General features: G+C 38.5%; 1 protein-coding gene across 12 annotated transcripts in view; it reads left to right on the forward strand.

Annotated features, from left to right (window-relative positions):
• Positions 1-18259, forward strand: part of foxp4 (forkhead box P4) — a 298841-nt gene that overhangs the window by 206865 nt on the left and 73717 nt on the right. For all 12 annotated transcript variants that reach the window (XM_079857685.1, XM_079857691.1, XM_079857692.1 and 9 more), the window contains one exon: positions 5759-5936. In XM_079857685.1, the coding sequence (XP_079713811.1) occupies positions 5759-5936 (178 nt within the window). The remainder of the gene's footprint in view (positions 1-5758; positions 5937-18259) is intronic.

Genomic DNA, 18259 nt, shown 5'->3' on the forward strand with positions numbered 1-18259 from the left:
TTATACCTCGTGTAAAAATATATTTTTTTAATTACACTTACACTTTTTAATAAACACTTCTCAGTATTGAATGAAATATACATTTTAGTAGTTTTTATAATAAATGTTATTTAACTTTTTTTTTTTTCCACCTGAGCCTGACTTTTAATGCATAGGAACTTGCATAGGGTTTTTTTTTTTTTTTTTTTTTAGTTTTTTTAGTTTTTTGCTTGTTTTAGTGTTTAAAATAATTTTTATATGCACTTCTCTGAATTGAACAAAAAATAATAAAGTTTTCACTTCATCTGCATTTTTTTTCACCAGATTTTTCCCCACTGAGCTTCATATTTCATGAGCAACTTTCTTGGATTCAATGTATTTTTTTATTTTATTTTATTATACATTTCAATTTTATTTGATGTATTTTATTTTTTTAATTTTTTTTACATTTTTAAAATGTATTTATTTATTAGTTTGTGCATTCTCTGTAATGCGACTATGCTCTACTGTTTGAGCTGCATTAGCTGGTCGTAATGGGCCAAAATGAGGTATCTAAGTAAACTGTGTGATTAAAAACAAGCCTTGTGTTGAACCTATGGTGTCTTAAAATGTTCCTTTTATAGGCAGCTCACTAGTTTTTGGAACAGAGCAAGTTGTTACGTGTGCTCAGGTGGACTTTGTGTTGCTCAATCATATTTGGTGACAAACAGAGGCGGCGCTCTCCTGACGAAGCGTTCGCTTCTCTGCGGGACTGTTGTTTCAGTAGCCTGAGGGAGAAGACATGAGATGTGCTGGCACAACTGTGGCTGTCTCCACTAATCATGTTGGCTGCTTCTTTGTTTTATTAATAAGAGCATTCCTGCAAGCTGATGCAAGGCTCTAGAAACAGCCTTTGTGGGATTTATATAAATAGACCTGTATAAGGCTTAACATGATAAAGAGTTATTAATCTGGTTACCTGCTGAAAAACTACTGAGACTGGTGTCTGTGTGTGCTGGCGTGTGCGTAACGTGCAGAAAGAGCTCTTCCACAGGTGCAAAGGAAGACAAATAAAGCTAACAGCCCTGCTGAAAAATGCGAAACGGTTCCGCATGTGCCTTGAAGAGTTCCTATATAAAGAAGAGGACAGGAAAGATGGAGTAAATGAATGAGTCGGTGATAAAAAAAAAGTGGGAAAGGACTGGCAGAATAAAGCGGTATTCCATTTTTATAAATATTGTCAAAGTTGTCATCTTGTATTACGTCCGTTTTATTTTCTTTTTAGATCTGGGTAATGCTCTTTGTAGTTAAATGGAGCTCTGGTGTGTGCCGGAGAGCTGAAGTTGCAAATTTAAACCAGTCTGTCGGCATTGCCAAGAGAGTTACGGCTTGAATCCTTGCATTATTTCAACTATTGCTTCTTAAACAGTCCTTTTCACTGCAAAGGAAAATCTTTAGCCCGGTTTAATGTTTGCCATATTTTCTTTCACTGAGAACTAAACAAGAGGGAAAAAAGCAAAACGTGTAAAATGAAATTTCAGGTATCACAGTCAATTATCCGTTATAGAGCTTTCAATGTTTTAGAGGCCAGTAATAAGCTTTTATGTGAAGGATTTGAAATATACTCATTTTCATCTGAAATAATAAAGACTGATTCCATTAGCTGGCGCTGTACGGACCATCTCAACATGGTGCTGGCCGTTTACCATCTTCATTCTGGTGAAATGATCCAGGCTGGAAGTACTGAATTCAGAAGGCATTAGTGGGGCTTGTGTTTTGGAGTCGGACCGGAACGATGAGCCCAATCCGCAGTCTGGGGGCTGCAGATGTGCTGATCTGGGATCAGCCGGCTGGATCTGACAGCCTCAATCCTCTTCAAAGCTCTCGGCACGCCAACCGGGCCATGAAAGACTGTAAAAGCAGGTATTCAGGTTCAGAGGTACATTGAGATCCACTTCAGTGAATCTGTGCTTCATGCACTGAGCCTTGTCATCATTTGGATGTTTACAGATTGACTTAAAAAATATGTATTACTATGTTTACTACTTTTTTTTTTAGCTTAAAAAAACCCATTAAAGTTTTATTCAATATACACATTTTTAATTTATGATTTAAAATTAATTTCGCTTTTTTATATTGAGATTGTAAAATGTCTTGAAACGTAATGGTATTTCATGAATTCATAATTATTGATATTTGTTCATTTGAAAAATATATTTAAACTTTTTGGGAAATTATGATTAAGATCTACAAAAATACATCACAATTTTATTCAATACACATGTTTTTAATTTATGAATGAAAATTTAGACCTTTAGTAAAATATCATGTGGTGTGAGTCCCCAAAACGTAATAAATATATCTAAAAATATATTGTGTTTTTGATTTAATGATTAAGATCTGTATGTATTCAAGGTGTAAGGAAATATTTTTCTTTTTACACAAGTCATTAAATTGAAACAAATGCAAAGAGTACCTTTTTTTTAAAGAACTCTAGTTTTAAACTAGATTTTTCCCTTTCTTTTTCATGGACACTCGGTAACACTTTACAATAAGGTTTCATTTGTTAACATTAGTTACTGTATTAACTAATATGAACTAACTATGAGCAATACATTTGTTACTGTGTTTGTTAATATTTGTTAACGTTAGTTAATAAAATGTTAATAAAGACAACTTTTGATTTTAATTTTGTAAAGTGTTACACTCTTATATGTCATTGGCTCATCTGCTTTTGTTGCATGGAAAGTATAAACGGCTGTCAAGTTCATTTAGGCAGGAACACCTGATGCTTTGTCTATGTTAATACCGTTGACGTCTTTAGCAAACTGTGTTCCCTAAACAATAAAAAAAGCGAGCTGGGAAAAGACAATCTACCTTTCACCTCTGACCCTGTCGGAGTACTGGAAGCTTTTAGTCCCCGCTGGGCTTGCTATTTTTTGAGAGGGTGTGAAGTGACGGCCCACCTGTATGAGATTTACCCAGGAGACCTCCGCCCCTTGGCCTACCTGGCTCAGACGGCGTCTTTTCAACCCTGCTCTCTCGGAATCCTCTGTTCCCGTGCCAGCCGCCGACTCCGACCCTGAGCACAGGAACGGAACTGCAGCTGCCTCGGGAGTAGACGGAGAAGAGAGAGGGAGAAAGGAGAATCTTTGCTTCAGGGAGGATGGGATTTTGGTCACGAATGAGGCAAACTGGTTTGTTTCGCCATCTCTTCGTTTCCTGGCCTTGTTTGTTTTTGCATTACTTCCTTTTTAATATGGATGAGGGGAAAAAAATCAGCAGCTTTCACTTTTTACTGCTAATGTGCACTTCTGGAGCCGAATCGGAATTCAGGGACGTGTTTATCCCCGCGTTGCTCTCTTACCTTAGCAACTCTCAGCATCAGCAATATAAACAGCTCTTAACAGGCAGTCACAGAAGTTCCCATGATCCCTTGTTGCAGTCTCAGTACTTGCAGAAACAGGATAGAGAATGAATCACCACCCCCTCCACCCTTTCTTGTAAGTGCCAAAGAAAATCTGCTGATATTAGAACATAAAAAAGAGAAAACCTCAGTGCATAGCCGGTGCATTGCGTTACCATGCCGCGAAGACGCTGGTCCTGGGATTTTAGTTTTATCTGTTGCGAGCTGTTTTTTTTTTTTTTGGTCTGTTTTTGTCCCTGAAGCAAAGGCAAGTTTGGTCCCATTTCTCTTCCGTCCCAATTAAAAGGCAAACGTTCCTTTTTTGTGCATTGCCCTCCCCCAAATGCACATTTTATCTCTTCGATCTGAAGAACGCCCACCCTTTCTGTATCCCTCACTCCCCCGTAGAAGAAAAATGCATTTTCCTCTGTTCTCACAGGTCAAAGTTCAGCCAGAGGGGCTTCGGGGGCTAAACATGATGCGGCAAGCCTCAACATTGGCGGCTCAGATGAGCCTGCCAAAAACAATTACAAGACGCTGCAAACTTCTGTCTCACAGCCGTAATCAAAGGTTCCCTGTGCAGATTTATTGGGCTGCTTTATTTACGACCTTCCATTATAGCGGCAATATACACCCATTACGGGATATGACAAGGCTTCATGCTTGCTTACACCTCGGGCTGGTTAATATGGCAGTGATGCACTCGCTCAGCAGCTGCTCGTTCCTTCAAGCTCTCCGATGCAACAAGTCTTGCATCTCTCAAACAATGGGTTTCTTGCATGAAATTATGAAATAGGGGTTAGTCATGATGAACAGTTGACGACGTGGGTTTTGAAAGCTGTCGTTGGGGTTTTGGTATTGTCCCCTACATGTCACATCCGAGTGATATAGATGGTCTGGGTTGATGTAAATTAACCACACGTGGTTCCTCTTGGCTCCATAGGCAATAAAACTACCCACATCTTTGGTTTGCGTCCCCCATGATACAAGACATGCCTGCATCCTCTTCAGTCATGCGAGTTTCGCGTGACTGCCTCAGTTGACAGCTTTGAATGAAGTATACAACTCCTCAACCAGGTGCATTTAAGTGATTCCAACTGTGAACTTGTTGGACCCATAAAAGCACCCTCGAGTTTCCAAAACGTCCCAATGTACAGTAGATCTGGGTGTGGAAGCTGGTAAAGAGTCTTCTATATCTAGTGGTCTTCAGCTGTTGTTGTGGCGAGCTTTACTGTACAGCACGTACTGCATGTGTAGATAGTACCATTCCCACAGCAATCACAATGCTCCATGTTGATGATTTTTATGTTTTTATCTTATTGCTTTTCTAAGCAGGTCAAATGGCCAAGGTTAAATTAAGCAAGCAAATTTAGTAAAAACAAGTTAAATGTACTCTGTGTGTTCCATGTTTCATATGGTTTTGGAATATATTCAGTAGTCAACATTTGAAGTGGATCAAAACCTTTCATCAAAGTTATACATGAATTTTGAACAATACCCGTTCTTGTCTTTGGGCAACTTTGATGAACTTTTTTGATCCACTTCAAATGTTGACTACTGTATATATTCCATATGACCATAATTCCATATTCCATAAAACCATATGAAACGTGGAACACACAGTACATTTAACTTGTTTTTACTAAATTTGTTTGCTTTATTTAACCTTGACTATTTGACCTGCTTACAAAAGCAATAAGATAAAAACATAAAAATCAACATGGAGCAATCATTCACTCACTTGAAGCCTTATTTCTTCTTTCACTCACTTTACCTCTTAAATATACTAAATGCATTCCTCTTCTGTTGGAAGTTGCTTGTGTTTTTGTACTGCTGATAATAAGATGCACGAAAGATTGGTGTTTCTTTGAGAGCAGATGTTTTCTAATTGAAAGGGCCTCTTTGTCACTGTTGTGGATGCATCAACACTCTCTGTCAAAGACAAATGTCCTTCAATCAGACCTGGTGCACTGTGTTGTAACCTTTGGGAAAAGGGAAAAGCATGTCACTCTTTCATGGCACAATGCCATTTTAGTTTGACACAAGTATCTCTTCAGGCAGACCTTCGTTGCGCCTTCCTCCGCGTTTGTGTCCTTGGCTGCCATTGGCTGTTCAGAGGCTCAGGTGGTTCTTTAGGTATATCCGAATAGATGTATGGTGCACTTGTTTATTATGTTCTTATCAAGGTTAGCAGCTGTGGCACTGTATTTCTTCTGCAGATAAACACTTTCTGATGTGGTTGATTTGTGAATCTGTGCTATTGATTAGTGTGTATATTTGCTTTTGTGATAAAACACTGCCTACATAGATCTTAGCATGCTTCCTAGGACTTCTAACAATGCTTGATGGTCACTCAATATGTTTTTCTTTTCTTTCTTTTTTTTTTTCTGCAAGGTGCCACGTGATGATGGTAGAATCAGCAACTGAGACCATTCGAACTACACCCTCCAGTCAAAATGGAGTCAGCAGCCTAAGCAGCCAATCAGATGGCGGAGGAAGAGAAGGCGGGTCCAACTGTGACACCAATGGGGAGATCAGCCCTGTGGATTTACTGCACCTTCAACAGCAGCAGGTGTGTGTGTGTGTGTGTGTGTGTTCGTGTGCAAAAGACCCTAAGTTTTCTACCCTGACTTTCAGGAAGCGTGTTGAGCTGTTAGTTGTTTCTTGTGCAATTCCCATGTCTTGCGCAACATACAAACAAGCAGATATATGAAGCAAATTGCATTACATTGTTTTTAAAACCTCAAAGAGTTGATTGTGTGGTGTATAGTATTATAGCTTATCACTTTTTAGTCATTTGATGGGAACTATAAAAATGTAATAAGATAATTCACCTCAGTACGGAAATGCTGTCAATTACTCATTCTCATCGTGAAACCTGTATAGTTCTTCTGTGGAACACAAAAGGTGATTTAAAAAAAAAACAAAAAAACAATTTATTTATTGCAAACATCACAAGTTATTATTTTAACAAATGTAATTTTAGAAGGTTGCACCATATGATATTTTACATACGGAACTTGCCTTGCCAAACTATTCAGTATTTCAATATTTCATTTTCTATTCAGGAATCTCATCCTGTTAATGTAGTTTTTTTCTTCATTATGATTAAAATACATTTATTAATAATTATATTAATTCAGACATTAAAAACATCATAGAATGTGTATATTCAAGGCATTTTATATAGGAATTTCATGCTTAATGTATTTTTTGTTAAATAAAGCACACACAAAAAAAATACTACATAATTTTTTCTAGCTATCAGATTCACTTTTCAGTTAATCAAGTTCACAAAATAATTTGTTCGTGGATCATGTTGTTCCAAATCCCGAATCAATGATCCATTTGTTGCAGCCCATGTCTCACACAAAGCTATTGTATGACTTCTGAAGATTTGAAATATTTACCTTATTTTTGCAATGTGGATTTCCAATTCAAAAGCTGCTATAGGTAAATGACTAGAATGATAACAAATTGCAGTACATGGTCAAACCATTAGCACTAAAAACGAGCGTGATTACGATAATAGAAATAATATAACAAATACCAGTTTGCAATATCAAGCAGCATAACAGACTGTTTTTCCACAGCCGCTCTTAGATTAATTGGGGCACTTTATGATGATTTTATTGTTTTTGTGTCCTGTTATACTTGGAAGTTCCATTGCATGCAAAAGAGCGACCAACACAGTCTTTAAAATTTCTCCTTTTGTGTTTATAGTAAGAAAGTAAATTGCACAGGTTTAGAGAGACATGAGAATGAGTCAGTGATTCATTTTTGGGTGAACTAATCTTTTAACCAAATCTGGTCCTCAGGTTTCATATTTCCATGCAGTCATCCAGAACTGCACTTGGCGATTTCATTCGTTCCTGTAGATGATGCCGACTTGACTGAATTCCTCACACTTGAGGTCCAGTCTTAGCAGTAGTGTCAGCCTAGCCTGAGTCACAATAAACTGTTTTATGCAGTGACACGTCAGCGTGTAGAGGCTTGTGCTGTTTTTGCTCTTTGGCCTATGCGTCAGTGTCTTCCATATCCAGTTTGTCAGTTGGAATTTCCTCACTTCCCGGACTCTCTTGGCTGAAACTCTCTTTTTCTGTTCACACTCTTCCCTAAATGCATTACAGACACAGAGGGTAACAGGACCCCTCAACCTTGTTATCAATGACACAGGCTGCACTGCAGGCCTGTTAACAGATCCTAGTATGTCTTAATGTAATATTGATGAACTGTTACTAAAAGAAAGTGGGATCTGTTAAACCATATTATTTAAATCTCTGGATTGATTTGGTGTGTAAATGCAAAGACTGACACTAATATCCTCTCTTTTTGGTCTTTATTAACCCTCTGATCTTGGTGTCCACTATAAATGGAGAGATCTTTTTTAAAAGCCATTTTTAAATTCAAGCCATTTAAGTGTGGTGTTACATTCAAATCACAATGAGTGATCAACTTTGACCTTTACCCATAATTCTGTATGGCCATCCTCTTTATAAAGTGTTTTTTTTTTAAATGAGAACATGCATTTAACGAAAGTGAAGCACCAAGGTGAACCTCTGGAATAATTACAATTATCCTCTTTTGAATGGACACTTTTGTTTTTCTATTAAATTATAAAATTGTATCTCAAAACAAATTATTTTTGTTTGATGAATTTTAAAATTCAGGCATCAGAGGGTTAAATAACCCCACATAAAATTTGTAATTTAAATGAAATATTTTTTATAATTTATATTATTTAATTTTTTTAAATGTTATAAATCTTAATTAAAAAAAATACTAAGGCCTGAATTAACAGTTTAACAGTATAGTATTTACTCGTATATATCACCATATACATTGTCCCTCAGAACATGAAAGATGTTCAGTTGGCTAGCAATATTAACTACATTTTTTCCTATGATCTGAGATCTTGTGATTTCTGGAGTTGAAAATGAATATAAAAATAGCTGTCTTAGTATTCTGTCTGACCATAGTTGCTCACAAATGGCCATAAGTTAAAAAAAAAAAATTAGCAATGAAGTGAGTGTCGTTTTGAGAGAAGAGGGCACAAGAGAAGCAGAACAGGAAGTGAAAGAACTTGTAAAATAACTACTTTGCATAGTTTTATTTCTGACAGTTGAAATAAGGGCTTGAAATTGTAGTGAAGGTAATGAATGTGAATGTTTGCACTCCTTAGCTGCATCCTGTGTGTGTGTGTGTGTGTGTGGAGACTCCCGCTGAGCGAGCATGGCCTCACCACACACAAGGAGGCCTTTCTTCATGGCTCTGCATTCTGGTGTTGGTGCACCTGTACATGGTCATGTGAGCCAAAGCCTTTAATTAGAGATAGAAATTGCCAGTTCCTTCTGCTCTAAACCATTTCCAATGTCAAACATACGGCCGCCGTGGCCTCAATGCCACACTCTTTCTCTCTTCTTCCTTTCTTTCCTTCCTTTCTGTCCCTCTTTATTTTCCTTTCCCACTCTTTCTCTTCTGCCACACTGACCCATACTTTTGGTCTTTGGTGGCAGCAGTAGCTCCTTGTAAAAGTAACGTCCAAAGCATTTTACATCACGGTTTTCATAATTCATATGTATACTAAGCTGTGACAGCATAACTATAACTCTAGGATAATTATGTCACAGTTTGCAGGTCAGAAGAAAAGAAAAGCTTTTGTCTAGTTTTAAACTGCCATTTGAGAGTCTCTATAGTCTTGTTTGAGGATTTGTACATTTGTCATAATCACGACTTTGTTTCTTATATTTTGCAACTATATCTCACAATTGCGATTTCATGCCTCACAATGTGACTTTATATCTCACAATTGCTTTATCTCACAATTGTTACTTATTTTCTCATAAATGTGACTATTTAAAAATGTAACTACATTATATTAATAGCTGGATCTTTGGCATGTCAGAACAGTAGCAGTTAATTTAGTCAATGTTATAGGTTGAATTTTTGGTTTTCAAACAATCATTCTATTCTAAAACAATTCAAGTTTCACTTGATGTACTGTATGTATAAAATATGTCACACAGAGATCTTCAGTGGTATAAAAGCTGTAAGCCACTGTCTAATAATGATTATGTGGTTGCTGGCATATAAGTGAGTGTGTGTACATGTCTGTGTCAGTGTTAATGTGTAGGTGTACTTTATTTCTACATGGCCTTCAGCCTTATGGAGTGAGGCTCCACACACCTGCTCATCTTCCAGTAGCAATTCTAAACATTTAAACATACTTTGGTGCTATCTGAGTCGCTCTACAGAGAAAAAAAAAGCAACAAAAAAAAACAATATACTGTCCCCAGGGCATCTGTTTGAACTCCTGACATCATTAAATGTGAGAATTTACTAGTGCTTAAATGTTTTTATTCACTTTTTTTTCACCTCTATAGTCACTTTATTTAGAATCAGCATTCAGATACGAGTAGACTTTGTGACTGTATGTTTTCAGCATTTCGTTTTTTAGACCAAATTAAAATCGTGACTTTAAAATGTTTAAGTTTCACTGAATGACATTCCCTCCATGTCCTAACCTCTTTGTCCACAGAGATATCCCACATATTCTTCTCATTTCTTCACTCCTCTTTTTCTTATTCTTCAAGCGAGATGCAAGTTTTGTGCTAGCAAGCGATGCAATGCGCCCTTTATGACATGGGTGGCAGTGCCATAGAAATCTGCCTCCTTTATTCTATCTCAGATAGCCATTGTTCATAAGAATCTGATGAATGAATTAGTTCATCAAGTTCCCTCATTTGATTTTAAATGAATGGAGCGTTTGGCCTTGAAGCCAAATGACTTTAATGAGGAAAGCTCTGAAAATGGCAAAGCAAGCAGTAAAGTGTTATCATGCCAGAACCTCCTAAAAAGTCATTTATCAAGTTTTAATGTCTTGATCTGCTATCCTCATTTTTTTTTTTTTTTTTTTATGGAGCGGGTCACTATGATGCCCAGCAGATATTGAGGGAATTATTGAAAGAGAATGAGATGTTTCAGGAATTCTTCCAAAAGCCCCGTTCACTGAAATGTTGTGTAAATTGATCGACTTATTGATCGATGTCAAACTTTGTCGAGTCATGCTCTTTGTCATTGTACAGGTACACGAGGTTGTATTCATTTAAATATATTGTATTAAATGTATAGAGACGCAAACAGAAAAGTTGTAAATAAAGAGATATAATAATTACATAAGAAATATACAAAAGCATTAAACATTATTTAATTAAATAAACATTATTTAATTAAATAAAAATACAATTATGCAATAACATTTTATTAATTTTGTTTAAAAGCTTAACACAATAATGTTTTTTTTTAGAATAAAAGCTTAAAATTAGAAATAATCATTTTAAAATAAAATACATAATTAGTAAAAATATTTGCAAAAGTAAAAAAAACAAAACAAAAAAAACACAGTAAATAGTCATAAATGGTGCATGCAATGAGTTGACCACTTTTTAATTAAAATGCACATTAAAAAAAGCATCCCCTTAACCTAAGTGAATGCACTTCTGTTTCGCTGTTTATTCTGTTTGTCTAGTCTAGTCTCTTCCTCCAAGCCCAAATCTTTCACCTGGAAGCGGCACAGTGCAGCGATACTGGTTAAACACCCTGCCAAGAAGCGTTGGAGCAGAAAAACAGTCCCAGCTCCCTCTTTGCAGACCCGTGTTGTCAGAGCACAAAGCACTCTCTCCCTGGGCCCCTCGGGAGCCTGGGAGAAATCACAGGCATCTGCAGACGTCAAAGACTCAACAGTCTTTACCAAACAAACAGAAGCCCAGCAGAGTGATGGAGAATGCGAGCAGAGGGAGGGTGAGATGGCGAAGTAGCGAAAGAGAGCACCGGGATGAGTTTGAGTCAGAGAAACGGAGGCAGGCATCTCGGGAGAGGAGGGGATTGTGGGTACGGACAGATACGAAGTAGCCGAGTCAGAGAGGGTAAGAGAAAAGAGTTGAGAGGGAAGGGGGAAAGTGGGGCTGAAGTGGTTGGAGAGAGGGAACTGAGGGAGGGATGGAGGGAGGGGGGGAGAGAAAGTGCAACGCTGAGATGTGTCAAGAAAGGGCGCCTGGGCCCCCCTGAGGAATGTTCCTTGTCTGCTTCACAACCCCAAGACCAGCAAAACCCTTTGCTTTGTAGAAAAAAAGGAAGACAGGAGAGGTAGAGAAAAAAAACAAGAGTGCACACTAGTGGAGTCCTTATAGAATTTCATCCTCTTGTTGCACAAAGCCAGGAATCCAACCAAGGGTTTTCTGTTTTTCAATCCCTAGAGTGTTCTTCACTTCAAATGGTCCCGCTCCACAGCCAGTCTACAGCTACTTCGGCCTGGGCATGGGGATGTGGCCCTGACAGACCCCTCTGCTGCACCTCGCTTTCTTTAATAGGGTGGTCTTATCTCTCTCTCGCTCTCTTTAGGGATACAGTAGACCTGTGGTTTCGCTTCAAAGCAACCGTTTAGATTGAATGTGCCCCAAATGGTGCATAGTAGGTTAAAAACATTGTCTGGTCCAGACCAACTCTCTTGAAGCACCATGTGGCCCGTCTATTGGCTACTAGTATGTGGTTTAGTATCAAGAGAACCAATTTCCCTTAAAGTTCTTCATCACAACTCATCCTGCTATGAGTGACACCATTGATATAGATATGAGCAATTGGACATACGTTTTTTACCTGGTGGACGGTAAAGAGGTTCAGAACGCCAATAATTGGGTCTAAATTTCTAGGGATCAGGGGTCTCATTTATAAAGCGCACGTACAAAGGGATTTTATCCTACAATCGGAATTTATAAAGGCAAAGTGAAAATATTGTGTACGCCAATTGAAGAGCATGCGTACAAACTTTTTGCTCTTGTGTATATATACCATTAATTAAAACAATCCAACATTCTTTATTAAATTGTAATGATAAATATAGACAATCACAATATGCATTAATATTATTATATGTGTTCTGTAGGTGGAGTTGATGCACTTTTTCACATTGCGCTTAAATTTAAGACGAACTCTGATTTATAACATAGGATGCTTTTAGGATCCTTTTATGTGTGTATAGATGTTGTAAAATCTTTATAAATTCAGATCAGTTTTGACCACTTCTGAGTTTTGGGTTAAACTCTCATGAGGAGGAGTGAGAAGACAAGCAACTGCTTCCCTAATTAGTGGAGAGTTGAGAAAGAGTAGCACAAAATGGAGATGTGAAACACACCAGAGAGAGATAGATAGAGAAACAGGCAGCCAGACTCCTCTTTTAGTAATAGACAAACATTGACAGCTTAACATTGGTTATGGTTTGGAGCTGGTGCATATGGAGACCACATCGTTGTAAAGCTATGGCTCTTTTGATCAGATGGCCTACAGACAGGAGATGGCAGATGATTTCACTGTCTCTCTCACTTCCTCTTCTCACTCTCCACTCACTTTGACTTTCTTTGACTCTTTTGGAAAAGGACTTGGTTTGATGAGGAATGGGTCACAGTGGTCACCTGTCAGTTTGTCAGTTTTTTTTTTTATAAAAACCAGCCCATTTAAACAGATTACGAAAAGTCAACAACATGCTCAGGCAACCCACCAACTAGTTGATTTTGAAAATTGCAGTAATTTTACACTTTTCTAATGTTGACTGGTTATATTTGGATCATAAGTGTTCCTAACAATTTCTGTGTTTTCTCTTGTCCTTGGTCTATATAGTGAGGGACACTTGATGGTTTTTCTTCCTGTGGTCATTGTATCATAACCCACCCCCACTTTTTATGTTATTACAACTCAGAATTACCCGTCTCCGTGTGACGTTTGCTTTACTCTTTGTTTTCTCTGGCACCGTCCACCATTAAGAGGCCATAATGGACTCTGCAAATTGGTCGTAATGGTAGCTTTAATTAAACTGTCCACGCCGCAGATGGAAAGAGTGGATAAAGGCATATAGATCTCAGATGTCTGGACAGATAGGCCATATTGAGTTGGCTGTCCTGATGGCAGATCATAGGTACCCGTGAGGTAGTCTAGACGCTCTAATTGGGTTTCTGCGTGTAAAATGCTAAGCATGGTGAGATAGGAAGTTTGGACGCTTTGACAGTCAGGGTGTTTGGCCTCTCTCCCGTCTCATTACTGTTGGGAACGGCCTTCTGTTCAGCACTCGGCGGACAGTAATGGCCATATCACGTCCTCCGTGTGAAATGAAGCTCATTTGACCAATTGCAGCCAAACGTGTCAGCGGTCACAGTGCCTTGGGCCGACTGACACGTACAGAGCCGCTCTTTCTCATCTTCCCCTCAAACAGCTTAGTCTAACGAACAAAAAGGGAGGGGAGGGAGAGTCTTAAATACAGGGATCATATCCCTTTTGGACAAGGATGCAAGGTGATGGGGGCCAGGCCTGAAGCCAGCTTAATAACATCCAGTAAATCGAACATTTTCAGCCCATTGAAAGGTGTCATCGCTTAAAAGCATTCCACACTTTTAATTGTGGCCCGTCTCATTGTACAAGAGGTCAGTGAAGAAGAAAGGTCAAGCTTGGTCACAAAACGCTGGTGGTGATGGAGGTGCAAGGGGTTTTAGAGGGAGGCGTTAAGGGAGGGTAGTTGCCTAGCATCTGTAGACGCCCTCAATAGATGCCGCAGCTATTCCAAAAAAAGACCTCCGGCGTGCTGGAGTACAACGTTCCTGTTGTACAATTGAAAAGCTATAGCCTGGCTTTGAGCCTCTTACATGGTTAAGAAAAAGTAGTTGAGAGGACGTTTCTTTACTTGCTTTGTTGTCTTCGCTCAATGCTCTCAGAAATGAAGAAAATAAGAACTTGGAAATGTGTCTGTGGGTTTATCTTGATAATGGTCCTAGATAATGTTTTTGCTCTCGAAAAATGTATTGTTTTGGATTGGTTACACATGCACATTTCTAAAAGTAAAGGTTCATATGAAGCGTAATGTATTTCACATGTGATCTGAGATATTTCATATTCTTCATCTAATGATTTTTTCACACGTGGAGTCCTAATTCTGGAATGTGGGAATGTCATATTTATGGGAGGGTAATAAAACTAATTTATGGCTTTTCCAGGGAAACCTTTGAGAAGGCTAAAGAGGGCCGCCGTTAGTGTGCATTTACATACGTGTGTGTGCTGGTATGCTTCTCTCTCTGTGTATGGAGACATTAGGAGCAGTTGTGGCAACACACAGTCGCCTCTTCCTGCGTCTATCCAGTACGTCTGTCTATCCAGAGCATCTCAGAAGGACTGCCAGCACAGCTGGGCTCAGATCAGTTCCACACACATAGCCAGACCACAGTAGTACTGTCACCCAACACAGATCACATTTACAATAATCACAAACTCATATGGAAATAATTACGAGAACAACAAGATGTGAAATGACTTCTGGTAACATGTTGTTGTTAGAAAGAATCAGAGCAGTACATGTATGGATGGAGGGATGAATTGTTTGTTTATTTTTATTGTTTATTTTTTTGATCATTCATTTAATTAGTTTTTAATAAATGCATTTGTTTTTAATGTATATATTTTTAAATTAATTTTTAAGCATTTTAATTTTGTTGCTTTACAAGGTTGTGAACTTTATTAAAGGTGGAGTGTGTAATTAACAGCAAGAAAAACATCACTGTAAACTTTTATTTATAATTTTTCTCCATCATATTTCATTTAATCCATTTTTAAAAGAGTTCTGAATTTGTGTTCGGAGTAGCCTGAAATTGAAGTTGTTATTGACTGAAAATCGGGCATATTTTCAAACCAAATTTGACATGACAAATTTAAATGTGTCAATGAGCCATATGGCTTTTTTGGAGCCCCTGGTCACAAAATGTTTCCAGTTTATTTATTTTTCATTCATTTATTTAAGCTTTTTAATTCGGTTTATTAATTTTTTTTTTTTTTTCAAAACCAAAATAATCATTTGACAAAGATTGTAACGTTTATTAAAGGTGGAGTGTGTAATTTCTGCGGCAAGAAAACAGTTTTATTCCTAATTTTTCTCCATCATATTTTGCCCTCTGACTTACAAGCCCTCATTTAGCCTCTTGTTTTGGCGAACATTCTCAAACATAATAGATTCACACCAACAAACACTTACGTCCCACTGTCTAAAGTGGTGCCACAAAGCCACCTTTTATTCTGTGCCTGTAATTTCCACGGCCTGGGCAGTTCATAGGCAGTGCTTGAAGCACATCAAGCATTGACCTTCTTCTAGTCACCATGGCGATTATGAAAGATTCTCAGCTGGATACTAATGTGTGGGCATTTGGAGGTATAACTCCCTCAGAGCTGATTGACAAACCACTGGGGAGAGAGGGAGGAGAGGAGAAAAAGGAAGGAAAAGGATGGGGACAGGAAAAAAATAGGGCAGGAGAATGGATTTAGTGATTCGGAGAGAGTTGTGAGGAGTGGGAGGGGGAGATTTAGGTAATAGTTGAAGTAGAGAGGAATGGAGGAAGGATGGAGAGAATGAGGGGCAGGAGGAGGAGGGTGGCAAGGGAGGGAATTTCAGTTTTGGAGAGTTAGCGAGGCAGAGGGAGGGCTTATTTAGCCTTAGTACACTTCCTACTGGACTCCACATCAGGAAACAGCCATAAGTGACACTAATTGGCATGTGTTTTTGCTGTATCAGCTCTAATCAACAGATGAGGTAGAAAAAGAGAGTAAATTGTCAAAGACTGGTGTCACTTTTAATTTCTTAAAGGAAGAGTTCCTCAAAAAAAAAAAAAAAAAAAAAAATCACCAATTTACCATGTTGGTTCAAACCCCTATAACTTTATTTTCTTAGACAAAACACAAAATAAGATATTTTGAAGAATTTTCAAGCTGATTTTTTCACATAGTGAAAGCATTGTGACCACAAGTTGTCCCCCCCCCCCCCCATAAAAGTCCAAAAGACTCAAATAAATACCGTTTTATTATATTTTTGATCATATAAATGCAGCCTTGGTGCAAGAAGAGATTCAAAAACATAGAAAATAAAAATAAAAAATTCAACTTTTTAACTTTTCAATCCCAAACTTCTGAAAAAAAAAAACATAATAGATTGTGTTAGCAGTAGCCTGAAATTTAAGTTGTTGACTAAAACCAAATCAAATGTGACATGATAAATTTAAGTATGTAAATGAGCCATATGGCTTTTTGGAACCCCAGTCACAATATGTTTCCATTTAAAAAAAAAAAAAAAAAATTGTGTTCCACAGAAAAATAGTCATATGATTTTGATACAGGTGAAGTTTTCCTTTTAACCAAGCTGAATACACGTGCACACTTACGCACTCACTAAGCCCAATTTCCTTGCCTTCAATGCCCACTTAGAACTCTGTATTGTGCTGTGTAATGCAGAGGCCTAACCTTACGCCATCCCAGAAGCCCCCGCTCTGCACTCGGCTTAAGAGACCCCTCAGCTCTCCATCTCTGTCCTCCCAACGGCCCTCTCCAGGCTCCAAAAAATGGAGAACCCCCAGGGGAAACAAAAAGACGAAGAAAAAAGCAAAAGAAATATGCACAGCACCACTCTCAAAGTTGTTGCCCTGGTAACTGGTGAGGGCGAGGGACTGCAAACAATGAAGCCAGATCCCTTTTTAAGTGTTGCTAATTAGCTTGCCTCCGCTTGCTCTTTGTGTTTGCCATCTTAAAAAGAGACTAAAGTCAACAGGGAGAGGCGTTGTTGGAGAAGAGAAGAGAGAGAATGTTGGTTTCTATTTTTCTTCTCCTTAATAGCCAAGGGTGGAGATAGAAGCGAGATGAAGGCCGCTTTGTGCAGAGTGACACGGATTGATGATATAGATTGATGCTACTGATGTAATTGAATATTGATGCTGGTTCGGTTTTGTTGAAGGTTTGCTTTCACAGTGTTGAAAGAAAGTGTGTTTGCTTTATCTTATTCACATTGTGCATCATTATAGGAGATTTTAAGTGTCCTATTCGGACACGACAGTTGTTTCTTCTCTTTCGCTCTTGGTATTTGTGCTTAAAGATGTGAAACGTGGCTTCATTGCACTCCGTTTCCTCTCGGTAAGATTTATTACCTCCTAACTCTTCTTCAAAACCGCCCCACTCCCATTTAAACACAGATGGCAGAAACTTTTTCAATTCAATGTGCCGTTTATCCCTTTTGGATATTTTTCTAAAGATCAGTATCACTTTAGCCACTACCAGGTGTAAAATCAAAATCAGACTAAAAGCATGAACTTTATTTTTTATTTTTTTTGTTCTTCTCCAAGCAAGCAGTTTCAAGTTTTCCTCTGTTTAAATAATACACCGCATGTGTCTTTTTTTTCTTGCTTTTGGCAACATCCCGAATGTGTATTATTAATTTTTTCTTTATTAATAATAACAAAGAAATGCGTTCCATATGTGTGGTTTAGATGGGAAGCCCTGCTGCCAGTTAGCGCTATCCTCATCATGGAGACCAGGTCAGTCTGTTTAGCATGTGTGTAGGAGGATGGGCTTTGGACGGCGTCCCATTGGGCTAGGTCACTCAAGCCATGACTCGCATCACACCCCAACACCTTCCTTTTACCCCGAACCATCCCTGCAGACTCACTCCAAGATCTTGAAAAGCTCTCAAATGCGACAAGACCTTGAAAGTCCATTTTTGCTTATTAGTTTTTGCAGTCCGCACAGCAGAGAGAGGTTGAAACCCTATCAAGTAAAACTTTGTTTGGCTGCCAGAAGGGCGGTGTTAAGAAAACCACAGCAAAACTGCCGTGCAATTGCCATCAATTAGCCGGCTGTGCGGCTGCCGAGGCTGGAGGATTTTGAGACGACCCGTATCCTGAACTCTCCGAGCTCTCTCTCTCTCTCCCCGAGCTGTCTCAATGCTGAACTCTCACTAATGCTGTGGTCCTCAGCACTACAAAGTGAGAGCTCACGGTGCCAACAACGAGATAATGATGCCCAGAGAGCCCAGCCATAGTGGATTAC

This window comes from Squalius cephalus (assembly GCF_949319135.1).
Source record: "Squalius cephalus genome assembly, chromosome: 22".
Classification (NCBI taxonomy): Eukaryota; Metazoa; Chordata; class Actinopteri; order Cypriniformes; family Leuciscidae; genus Squalius; species Squalius cephalus.